Source organism: Grus americana, chromosome 3, assembly GCF_028858705.1.
Source record: "Grus americana isolate bGruAme1 chromosome 3, bGruAme1.mat, whole genome shotgun sequence".
NCBI classification, from domain to species: domain Eukaryota; kingdom Metazoa; phylum Chordata; class Aves; order Gruiformes; family Gruidae; genus Grus; species Grus americana.
Window position 1 is genome coordinate 102,957,554 of NC_072854.1, and position 13,089 is coordinate 102,970,642.

The 13,089-nt window shown below is 39.0% G+C and overlaps 1 protein-coding gene across 26 annotated transcripts in view; it reads right to left on the reverse strand.

The window, feature by feature from the left end:
• Positions 1–242: 242 nt before the first annotated feature.
• ESRRG (estrogen related receptor gamma) overlaps positions 243–13,089 on the reverse strand; it is a 407,282-nt gene continuing 394,435 nt past the window's right edge. For all 26 annotated transcript variants that reach the window (XM_054818985.1, XM_054818988.1, XM_054818992.1 and 23 more), the window contains one exon: positions 243–3,966. In XM_054818985.1, coding sequence (XP_054674960.1) covers positions 3,722–3,966 — 245 coding nt within the window. In that variant the 3' untranslated portion in view covers positions 243–3,721. The remainder of the gene's footprint in view (positions 3,967–13,089) is intronic.

The following is a 13,089-nucleotide window of genomic DNA, read 5'->3' on the forward strand; positions in this document are numbered from 1 at the left end:
TTTTGCATATTTAAGAGTATGCAAAATGTCTTGTACCACACTGGAATTCATCCTGACAAGGCTTTATATAGCATTTATTTACACTCATATTGTACTTTAAAAGGGAGAAGGGATAACGCTGGCTCCTCTTTGCGTGGAAGTAACAAAAGGTAATGCTAATTGCTCCGTTTTCTTCTCTGAAAAAGAAAATAAAACCAAAAAAACCCCACAACACAAAAAATAAAATAAAAGCAATCAAAAGTGGAAGCTTGTTTAATATTGCTCTACCATCATCCTGAAAGGCATAATAATTTGAGTTACACATCTGAACTGATTGGAGTTACAGAATCATATCTCCTTTTTGCATTTAACAATATATACAATATAAAATAAATACATTTACACAAATGGACATTGGTTGGAGCACACGGTATGATACACATCACAAAAATATACAGTTGATTGCTATACAGATGTGAAGCCCATCTACAGCTATAGACATGTTTGTTTTTATTTGTTGTTTTGTTTCGTTTTTTAACTACTGGCTATTATGCAACTCCTGGATTATTATAAGCAGTTTAATTTTTTTTGTCCTTTTGCGATCTTTGCACGATAAGACTGCCATAAAATGTTTTCCTAGGCAGGTAAACAGAGACGCTTAAATAATTAAAATACAATCACCAACACCCATTTTCTCTTCTATAAGAAAAATAGCAGTTTTAATTTTTTATATCTTTTTATGTTATCATTTAAATGCAAAATAGTGGAATAAATACAACAATCTGATCTGATTGAAACAAACGTGTAACTTCTGGGAGTTACACAATCATATTGCTTTAAATAAGAAAAAATTAAAAAATGAAGCAAAAATAGAAATTAAATCGTTATGGCTAAAACATACACCCTTTGAAATTTTCCCAACACTTCACATTAAGTAAGTGGTCTTGAAAGAACTCTTCTCCAGCAAGGTTTAAGATGAACAACGTTACAAAGCCCGTGCAGTTCTTTTAGCTATGTTTCAGGTAATGCTTTTACAGTCTTGAGATACTTGTTCTTTTGCAGCTCCAAAAAATTACAGAAAATGAAACTAAAAGTTGCACCGTGTGCCTTTAACACATCTCCATTGTTTGTGTGGGTTTGTGTACTTCTAGTCGATCGGCTTTTGACCCTGAAGCCCAAGTTCTTTAATGTGATACAGCAAAAACAATATTTATATTATATATTTATATATATATAGTGTACTTGAACAGTAGCAACTTAAACCCTGCACAAACTTTCTGGAAAATAAACTTTTTTTTTTTTTTTGCACTCTTACATATATAAATAATCTTATAGAATCAGCACCTTTTTCCCAGGAGTTGTGGTTTGGTTTTTTTTTTTTTTTTTTTTTGACGTTTTTCAAAAGGGATGTGCCAATTTCTGAACTCCTATCACAGCTATAAATTTCAAGTTATTGACCATCTGAATGAATTGCTAATGATGATTTACCTAGAATCACACTACAGTCACTTCTCTACTGAGAAAACACAATCTACAATATAGTCCCATATAGCTAATGATAGATACACAGTTTGTTTTTTTTTTTTCCTAGCACAAGGCCGATGGAGCATCAGCCCATTGTTATTTTTTTGTTTAAAGCACACAACGTAGCAATAGTTTTGGAAACTTGTCCGCACCAAAAAAGTTTTGCAACAACACAGAGCGAGTTAATAACAACATCTGAGAGATGATTGAATAAAAGCTATATTTACAGCGTTTAAAAATTAGACTTATCTATAATCTTGAAATATTCAAAGTTTTATTTCTAAGCTATACATTGGTATTCTATAATAAACTGTTACAGAAATTATCCCTTGTTTTGAAAATATTATGATTTCAATGTGTATCTGTTCATAATGAGTATTTGTTTGGAGTTTCGATCTCTTAATTATTACTAGGAAGAACCTTATTACCGGTAAGGAATAGAATATACTACTGTAATCTCCTGAGGAATTGTACATCCAATATTGTCTCTAATTCTACCCTGTGTCTATAAGCACACACCACAAGAATCCAAACACCACAAGAAGAACAAGACAACAGTCTTTGAATGCAACATAAAAATTCAGAAAAGCACAGCAAACATGAAACATTGAAAAGCTGAACTACATTTCTTTTGTTTGTTAGGATTACAATTTTAATTACATCTGTGTACATAGAATAAGGATGTTCACATAGTACAGGGAGCAGCTACTAACACTGGTACATTGGTATAGCATTTGATGGAGGTTATTGTTTATCGGTTATTTAGCGACTGTAGTTTTCTGGGGGCATCTAATCGGTTTATACATTAGATTACACCTCGTAACAGTCTTGAAACTGACTGACTTTCATGCTGTGACAATACTGGTTGAAAAGCACGTCTACCGGTTTAGCTACTTGTTAACGATTGCCATTTACAAAATAAAATCTAAATCAATAAATAAGGTATAGAAGTGGTAACTTCTTCAATTTGGTCAGAAGTCTACTACTCTGATTTCTTAATTTTTGCAAACGTCGGCATTTGCCTTATTGCCTCTAAGCTACTATTGGTTCCGAGGGTTTTTCCGCGTGTGAGGTTAGAAATTTGCAAACAGGCAGTCATCTCGTTCATTTGCAACTGAAGCAGTTAGAAATCACGTCGCAACTATACCTTTGTACAGTCGCTGTCTCCTAACACCGTTACGGATTGGTATTTGACATGGAGTACTTCTATGTTAGACTACTCGGATATACTGTAGGTGTAATCTAATCCTTTGAGTCAGTGAACATTTAGTTATAAACTGGAGCTCATGTTAAGAAACTGGATGTTTTGGACCAGACTGGCACACAACATAAATTGCATCCGTGATAATATGCACCTTCCCTTCGACTATTGCTTTAGTAAGATAAATTCCCACATTAATAAATGGCTGAAAACTGGTAAAGCTGGTACAAAAAAATCTCCGTTAGTAAGAAGAAACAAAACATTTAAAAAAATCTTCCTTCAGGATTCATTTGTCCTTCATTATTGTTCATCATTGTTCAAGCCAGCACAAAAATGCAGTATTTCTTTCTCTTTAGTATTGCATGAATGAATAAAGCTTAAACTATTCCCTGAAAAAGTTACATTGTAGCTAACCTAAGAAATATCTGGAAGACTTGAAAAAACAATTAAGGAATCAAATGGCTGTAACTGATCTAGATGGAAAATGCAATGATAAGAAGCAGCCGATGCATCGTCGCTTAGTCGTCTAATTAGAGACTGCTCCTATGAAATCTAATACTGCATTCAGTCAGTTCATCGTGTTGTACTGTACTGCTAGGTACGGTGGTTCTCTCTTTGATTCCTTTGTCATTGGGGACATTATGGTTCATAATAAGTTCACTGGCATCCATATTATGGATTTCCATCCTTTGGCAGGCCTGGCTTCCATCTCTCTTCAATTAGAGACCTCTTTTAAAAAGTTCAGCAGCAAAGAAAAAAGAGAAAAGGAAAAAGGAAAGGAAAGAACTGAAAGGAAAAGAGAGAAAAGGAAAAGGAAATGAAAAACTGCATCAGAAAGACACAGAAGAAAAAGTTGAAAGCTGCTTCACAGTCTTGCTGCTAAATATCAGTGCAGTCATTTTTTCCTTAATTAAACACTAAGTTTCTTTGCCATTATTATCCTGTTTATTTTCCCTTTTTTTTTTTTTTTTTTTTTTTTTTAAAACGTGCATGATGGGGAAGCCCATGATGCTTTAGTCAGACCTTGGCCTCCAGCATTTCCAAAAAAAGTTTGTGCATGGGGACTTTGCCTTCCAGTTTGATGTTGTAGAAATGCTGCACAGCCTTGGTGGAGGTTTGCCTCAGAAGCGGGAGAGTCATCAACATCTTGCCTGCGCGACGTGGGTCTTCCATGTGCTGCCCGGCCTCGTAATCCTGCAGAGCCTCATGTAAGACGTCCTGAAGTTTCTGCACCGCCTCAACATCCTCTATGTGCATTGAGTCTGCAAAACAAAGGAGCAACAGGAGGTTTCAGTTCGCTGTGCCACAAGTCAGGTAACGCTACGGCCGCACCACGCTTTCACTGGTTCTCTCCATCCTCTTTCACAAAGAAGGAAGATCGTTACCCACTAATTTCTACAGTGACGTTCAGGAAAATATCTGGAACCGCTGTGGAACTACAAATTACTTACACTCTTGCGTAAGTAATCCTTCTCCTCATCCTCCTCAAACTAGTAAATCGGTGGCCCTGGCTGCTCCATAAACCATCGCTTACAGTGACCGCTTTGAAGAGATGACAGCGCTGAAGGGCTGTAGGAACCGAGGCCTGCGTTTTGTCAGGGAAGCAAAGATGGCTGCCCCGCTACGGAAAAGCTCCCTAAAATTCCATGTCGGGCTCCAAGGCTGTGGAGTTGGAAGCCACAGTCGTTACCCACCGCCCAGGGACACTAATGGCGGGATCGGGACCACTGCGCTGACACGAGTGAAAAGCAGGTTTGATGTGATTTCCTGAGAGCTTTAGCAAATTTCTTCTCCCTCAGGCACATTTAGACAGACAGGCAACACTTAGTATGTTCCCAAACAGCTTTTGCTCTGTGAAGCTAACATCTCCTACGAGGTGTAATCCTTCTCTCCCACCCACTCAGAGGGTGGCTTATCTTGTTATTGCTGGGCTTTTGTATTATTTCTAAATCACTCAAAGCAAGCACCTTGCCCTGCACCTTTCCAGGTGAGATGCTTTGGTGGTGCAAGTATTGAGTGACAAGCCTAGACACAACGCACACGAGGAACTAAACTAAACTGCTACATGACCCGGAAAGATTAAAGCAATGGAAGTGTGAAATAAAAAGAAAAGATCTAACTGAAATAACTGTAAAACCCTCAACAGCATAGATACGGAAAGGGAAGATGTCCCTGAGAACACGCAGTTACCGGACCATGCCGAGATGACTTTGGACGAGCAGCCCTAATTCTCTGACTTTTATGTAGTCATAAATGCCAAAAAAACCCTGATGTGGTCCAAAGCGAGGTGAATGCGAGTAAGGAAGAACAGTCACAGGGTGAGAGGCCACCAAACAGCCCCTACCAGCTACCAAAATTTGGATGGCCTGCAGACTTACAGAGCCAATAAAACACCACATGAAAGTATGACTGCTGCGAGGGGGTACAGGTCCCAGGGATAGGCTACACTCGCTGTGCAAGCTTAGCTCCGGGTGAAACTGGGACGTGGCATTTTCTCAAAGTATACGCTTGAAAACTCTAGTTAGTTCAATGCTGCTTCTCATCTTAATTTTTGGGTTTGGAATAAAGCTCCTGTTCCCAGCCAGAATAAGGGCTGAGGAGTTGGATGGTGAAGAACCCCCTTCTGCCATCGTCTCCAAGCCCTGTGTTAAGCAGTCTGACGCCCTGGATCAGTATATTGAGAGAGTCTTATGTTTTACCCTGTTGATGATAACTACATCAAATTTTGCACGTGCTTCAAATACCTGAATTACATTCAGAGAATTAAGATGCATCTAAGACTCATTTCCTAAAAGCTGACGCGCAACTATTTCCTCAGATAATTAGGCCAGATAGTAAATACCTCTCTCTTCTCAAACACAAACATGTAAACCAAAACACAAACCAGTCAGTAACAGGTTAACAAAAATGTTCCAGCTTCTATTGTCAAAACAAATGTGCAAATTGAAAAGAAAAAAAAAAAGTTACAGCTCCCGCTCTAAAACAGACACTTAATTATATACAAGTTTGGATCATTTAGCACGTTTTATTGATTCTGATGACAGTTTATCTGTTAATTACACATAATGGAGTCCTATGGGAATTTTACACGTTTAATAATTCTGAGTCTTAGCGAATACATGCTCTAAGAAGCATGCAGTTAAGACATACGCTGCAGGGATGTGAAACCGCACATCAAGGTGCGCTGTGCTGAAAGCAGAGAAGAACGCAAAAATGTCTCTCTCAGGGAAAAAGAAAGCTACAACATTGGAAAAAAGATGACAGGGAAATATTACCTCTAGCAAAATTTAGGTCTAATTAACGTGAGAGCATTCCCCAAATCCATACATTTTTGATAGTTTTCTAATACTCCAATTCTATTAAATAATTCTGTGTCAATAACAGAAAATCCCTGAATTCTGTCCCACAAACAGCTGTTATCGATACAGACATGCTAACACACACACACACAAACGTGACTGATGTCTTAAGCATAGTGTCCAGCCACCGGGCCTCACTTGGGATGCAAACTCCAAACCAATTGTCATCTTTATTCCCTGACTCTTTAGCAAGTCCCTGGATATTCACTGTTGTGCTACAGAACGCACGACGCGACACTCTAAATAATTTTTCTAGAAATCATGCACAGTTTGTGCAGAAATTACACGCCTTTTCCTCCTCTCCCCAGACCCACAGGGCCAGGGCCAGATCTGCTGGGGAACCAGACAGGAGCATTTTAGCAGCAACAAAATGCTCAGCAAGTCAAAATCTTGCAAAGTTCTTGTGGTTTTTTGTTTTGTTTTACACCATACTCCATAAAGAGACAGGTCTTTCTGACTATAAATGTTTAGTTTTTAACTGACTCTTCCCAGAACCAGCATTTGTATCTGCGACCATGTTTGAATTCGCAAATACACGGATGGAGTCCGGACCAATATATTTTTTGCGTAGAGATGAAACTTGCCCGAGATCTTTAGCTCTGCAGTGTGGATAGCAATTTGGCCTGCAGCGTTAGGAATAGTTATGCTCCACATATTTCTGACACAGAAACTGAGTGAGGAGGGAAAAGAGGAAGAGAACACCCCTGGAAAACACAGGAACAGAAGGTGAATCAAAACCTGCCCTCTGATACGGCTATTACACTCCACGCTCTCAACCTCTTCCACTGTGTGGACAACATCTTAAAACAAGGGATCTTATCCTCTCCTTGCAGGGGTGACGGTGTACCATTCCTCTGGTAAACAGAGCAATTGCTTACACGGAAAAGTACTAGCAGTAAGGCATTTAATGCATTTGTTGCTGTCTTTGAAATCAATTTAGCAGCTGGGAAGAACGTGACCAGCCAGCTCTCCACTGGCCCGATGCAAGCACTCCGCTGCCAGACAGCAGTTCATGGAGCAGAGGTGAGGAAGCTGTGCCTTGGGAAACAGATTTTGTCACAGGAAATGAGGTAAGAAAAAATAGCAGTGAGAGGGGCACTTCCAAACAGCGATTAAGACTTCAAACTGTTCTTTTAAAATGGTGATTTAGCTTGAAAGATTTCAAAATGATTTAATCAAATTACTATGATAATTTCATTTCCCATTTACAGAAAAGATTCAAACTCATTTCAGCTTTACCCATTCTAGGGTCTGCTAATGTTTAAATGCAAACTCACTAAATCTAAGCTATTTAATTAGACCATGATTCAGCTCGCAGATTGTTCAGGAAAATATTAATCTCTACAAAGATCCTTCTTCAAGTTTTAGCCTTGCAGTCTGGAACTTCCACTTTATTCCCTATATTAAACGAATGTAGATCTTAATCCCTCAGGCGTAAGCCTTTGAAAATAAGGAAAATGGTTGAAAACGCTGAACTAGCCAAGGGGAAAAGAGGAGGAAAAATAAAAGAGAAATCTTTGCAGTAACTACAGACTGGCAGATGTAGAAGTGAATTCAGAGCAGGTTAACTTACTGCTGATAAACCCAATCCTCACTCGCAAGAGAGGGCAATGTCAACAAGAACCACTATAATTTAAGGAAACGCAGAGTCTGCGTGATGATCCAGAAATAAAGAAATAATTCCACAGACAATATGAAACTGAATTAGAAGTTAGGTACAAAGATTTTGAATTTCTCCCTATACCAAGAAAACCCTTTTTCTTTTGTTTTTTGGGGGTTTTTTTGAGTGGCTTTGTAGACAGTCTGGATGATTTACAATTACATCCTACACAGGTAATATTCAGAGGAAACCTATACCCAGATGTGATACACTTGAAAATCAGTGCCTATATAAACAATGAAATTTAACAGGGTATTGGAAAGCATTGTCATTGGAAAGCAAGCAGGATTTCATCATAAATGCCCTGCAAAAAAAGGATCCCAGGCTGGTGAAACCGAAGAGCCCAACAGACAACCACAAGACTTGTTGATACATCATTTAGAACACACCACAGAGGTTAGTTTAAAACTAGTTAAAAGGTTGGAAAGCACCCGAACTGAGGGAGAGGAGACCTCTCAAATTACTGCCTTGAGGAAAGCTAAAGGCTGGTATGTATGTATTTAGTATATAACATCACTAAGAAGCGGTAGAAACCCAGGGGTCTCAAATGAAGTATTTCTTCAAGTCAGAAAATTCAAGCAGCACAAAGTAAGAAATTATTCTAGTAAATCAAGCAGCAGGGAGCACGCAGCAGCAAATGCACACACTAAGATGCTGATAAAGCACATCAGAGGGGCAAATATCAACAAGTACGCGAAAGACAGCAATCGCTGTGACGTTCGTGGTTCCGTATTGCTGAGCAGCTCACAAGCACAAACCGAATAAATCAGTTTAGAGTTGTAGGATCCTGGAAGAACTGGATGGGATGAAGAGTAAGAACAGCAGGCAAAATGGTTTTTGCTTTACGTAAGGACAACAAAATCCTAATCTGGATTAGGTCTCAAATAAGAGGAATTTATTATCTAGACTGTATGGCCAATCCAAAAACCCCACAAAAACCACGGCAGTGTTTATTGACAGCTGAACTGTTCTCAGAATCACAAAACCCCTTCCACTCCTGCCTGAAACGTACGGCAGATTTACACAGGGAAACTTGCATTTTTGCGAAGTGCTTGCCCACATTGTGTTTCTGTATAATTTTTATGAGAAACACAACACAGTGACATTTTGAAAAGCATATTGCTTAAGACAGAAGTAACCCATGGAAATTGTCCCTCACTCAGGAAGAATTCCCATCCTTTTCCCGTCTAGAATTGAAATTGCACCAGAAACCTACTTTGGCCCTTCCCGTATAGGGTCAGTAAATATGTACTTATTTTTGACCACCTACTTGCCTGTATTTCCTGACCAGAACTATTTGCTAGGGTATAGACAAACGGAATATTTTCCACTGCAAACAAGTTTGGCAAAACTGGTCTGGCATCTGGGTTATTCTACTGGAAACGGACACTTCAGGCGGAACATATGTCGGAAATTAAAGATGAATAAATTCAAGAATTCCTTGTCCACAGGAATTATAGGCAGTGGAAACAAAAAAAGTGAAACAAAGGCTTGTATGATTGATTTCAGTGAACAAGGTTTTAGTCTCGATTGCACTGGTTTGGCCTACTTTTAAGAAGAGACATGAAAACTGAAGCCTCAAAACAGTTTTTAAAACACAGTAGGAAATGAAGATGTAGTAAGAAAAGAAATTACTTCACAGAACACGCCTGTTTATTTCAGGGGCTAACTGGATTAGCAGTGAACTAAAACCACGGGCATAAGGTAAGTTAAAACACAGCAAACCGTCTTTTTTTTTTTAATTCCCTGAAATGGCTTACTTTCCACTAGGATAGGTAGGGAGGGCAATAAATAAAGGAATATTTCCGCAATGCAGAACAAATTGCATACTATGAACTGGTTCGAGTACCTACTCAATAAAGCTACTAAAACTCTGGGAAAGGGGAATTCGAATGATAGAGCTGGGGGGTAAGACACCAACTAAAAGAAAACATTGAATGAATGCTTCAAAATCCTTTTTATCCACTACAAGCTATAAGTAATTGCCATAATTACCATTGAGAGCCACTAGTTTAGTGCTGCAGAGAAGCAGGATGAATAACGGCGATGACTAGCAATTGCATCGGTGACACAGCGGTTCATACATTGCTCTCCTACCCAGAAAGTCTGCCTGTCAGCACAGGGCTGGCCCTGGGCAGAGGCAGCACGGCGCTGCCCTTACAGCCCTGCCCCAGCGGTGAGGAACCCGGGGCCCCGTCCTCCCACCGGCCCCGGGCTGGCCTCGCTCCTTGCCCTTCCTCAGCCTCAGGCTGCGAACGTGTAAATAATATCCACCTATGTCATAACCAAGTGAGGAATGTCTCAGTTATTCCGTTACCAGACCAACTACCAGAAAAAGACAAATAAATAAAAATTTGACCATTAACTCTGCTACCATTTGCTTATTTTGTCTAAGAATTGTGGTGCCATCTATTTGATTACATGAAAATGGAATATGAGGAAGAAACTGTGTTCAAGCAACACGAAACTCTGACTGTAGTGGCAACATCCTTTTCTAAAAATTTGTTTCTATGCTGTACCACTCTCTACAAAATTACATGAAAGAGTTAACACACTTTGCTCTTTATATTTGGCAAAATAAACATTGGTAACACACCAGTAACACACAGGTGGTGCGTGTATATTGTATTTTTTAGATATGCCTATTCACAAGAGATATGTTTTAATCATGAATTCTAACACTAACAAGATGACTAAATAAAATCAAGTGGAAAAAATAGGCATTATTACAAACTAAATACAGTATTCTGTGACATAAGATAAGCCACAGTCTATACTAGGAATAAGTCCTGTGGAATAAGTGATTTATAGGGTTCTACCAATTAATTTTTATGATGATAATATTATTCAATGGTGACAGCCTAGTGCTGTGAATACACCGTTTTGGTGGCTGGAAAGCTAAATAAGTTGTAAGAACAAACTAATTTTTTTACCAGGATAGAGGATTTTGTAACTTTACTGGCATCAGTGGTGATCCGTGCTTCATTATGCTGAAGTGCACAAGATACTTCTTGGTTCTCACGCCTTCGGTACTGAAAGGGTGCTGGGTTATTTTTAGGAGAGTCGATAAGAGAGACCAGAAATTGTGACGGTGAGCAGAGGTCCTTTTCTCCTTCTGGTGGTACAGGCTAGACAGCTAGTATTAGTGTGTAAGATTAAATTTTCAACAGTGCATAGGGTTATACTTTTAAGTGCCTAGCATCCACATTTGGGTCAGATTTTTGAAGATGCCAGCAGCCTATTAGGCAGATACACACGGATCAGATTTTCAAACGTCCTAATGTATTTTGATACTCTCGTTCCTTATGTTAGGTCTTAGATCGGAACTGAGCTTCTCTTAAAAATCTGGTCTCAGTTGTGACTCCTAAGCTCTTCTGCAACATTTGGCCTGAAGGCACAATTTAGTCCTTACTGATTAGGCAATTTCAAAAAACCTGCTCACCTGCAACTCCCTATTTAGTATTACCTAATCGATACACGAAAGCATTTTATAATACAAAAGAGACGAGCAGGTCAGCTTTTCCATGTTGGAGCGTTCACGTGCGCGCACTTGTGTACGCTTCAAACATGTTTCGTAAATATTTCACCTTCCCTTACACACGAGGAAGTAATTGGTACATGCATGTTTTGGAAACCATTCAAAGTTGATTTTCTGCGTGGGTAAACAAAGTGCTCATTGGTGCCAGCTTGTTTCATTTGGGTGGTGTGAGGCGGAGCAGGGCAGTCGCATCCTGCAGCTGCAAGGTACCTGCTTGCTTTTGCATAGAGAAGGTAGAGAAGGTAGAGAAAGAAGGAAGGAGCTCAGGATAGTGACCGGAGGAGGACAATGCCGAGATGAGAGGGACTTCTCTGGAGTTCAAGCAAAAAGGCTGTATTAATTACTATCGAATCACTGCAGATGTTTAAAACTAACCTGGTAAAGTCCATATTAAGCACTACGAGTTAAATGTAACTGTTGAACTCATGCCTGTATAGACTAACATACACAGGACTGAAATGCCTATACAACATTTGTGCTCTTATATATGCATTGAAAGTTTTCAGATGCTATATGCACTCAGTTTGAAATCGGTGATGATCTACAAGGTTGCCACTACTTGTATTTCTGGAAATTTATAGAAGCGGCATGGCGTTGGCCAGCCCTGCAAAGGGAACATTTGATAACGGCCGTCAGAGAATCTCCCTGAAAAACGGCTCCTCCTTCCCACCTTTTAGAAACCAAATGGCAGGATTATCTCCGATCGAGTACTGCGCAAGCAGACTCTGCAGGCCTAAAGACAAGTGAGCAGCTGGGGCGTTTTAATGCCTACGATACTGAGATTTGTTGGCCAAAACAAAGCTTGTGGTATTTATTTAAACAAAATACAATCAATACGAAGACAATCTACAATTTCTTTTCCTGCTTCTATACACCAGCAGGGAAAGTACTATGACACTGTATCATAAATCACTAACATAGATACAGAGCTATAAAACCATCTTCGTCTACTGCTTACAGTAGAGGCAACCTGGGAATCTTTCTAGACACTGCAGATACGGCAAAAAAGTCTGCAACGCCTAAGATTTCTTACTATACTTCATCCATTCTCTCTACAGCTACAAAAAGGCTAACATATTTTAAACCTGAAAAATAAATAGTGGAAGTTTTGGAAGAAAGCAGATGTAGCAACGAAATATATTAAGATGTGAATTGCTAAGCGATTGGTTTTATAATGGCATTTTAGTTCTTTTTTTCAGGTAGAACTGCATTTACATTAATCAAGTTCATAGTTACGTGAAAATAAGCTATTTCTGGTTTTGTCTATTAAAAAAGACAAAAACTTTAATTTTACTTTAATATTTTACTTTAGTATTTTTACTTATACTTTAATTTTAGCAGCATTAGTAAATTAAAACACTATGGGTCTGCTCTTCTTGATGGGCTGTAATTCTGCAGCTGCTATTTTACACCTACAGGTTGGTGTAGCTACAGCTGATAGAAGTTTGGTATCTGCTGCATGTACAACCTGACGCTGAAAAGTTGAATGTCAGCAGTCAAAACATCCTGCTGAAAGGGAAGTCGAGGGGCTGGGCTGCTTTTTAACTCCCCCTTGCAATGGTTTCATTTTAAACCAGCAATTTTATTTAAGATGAGGGAAGGAAACGTTTTCACTTAAATGTGCCCTGAATTTTAGTATGCTGAACTCTATTTATCTCTGACATTATCCTGGTTGTAATTCCCAGTGAAGTTAATGAAGCTACAGATGATTTTGATACACTCTATGCATAACGTATGACTAAACTTTTTTTGGCAGCATTATCTTTTATTATTACTTAAACGCTGCATGCCTTTTTTGGGGGGAAGAAAAAAAAAAGGTATGAGTAGT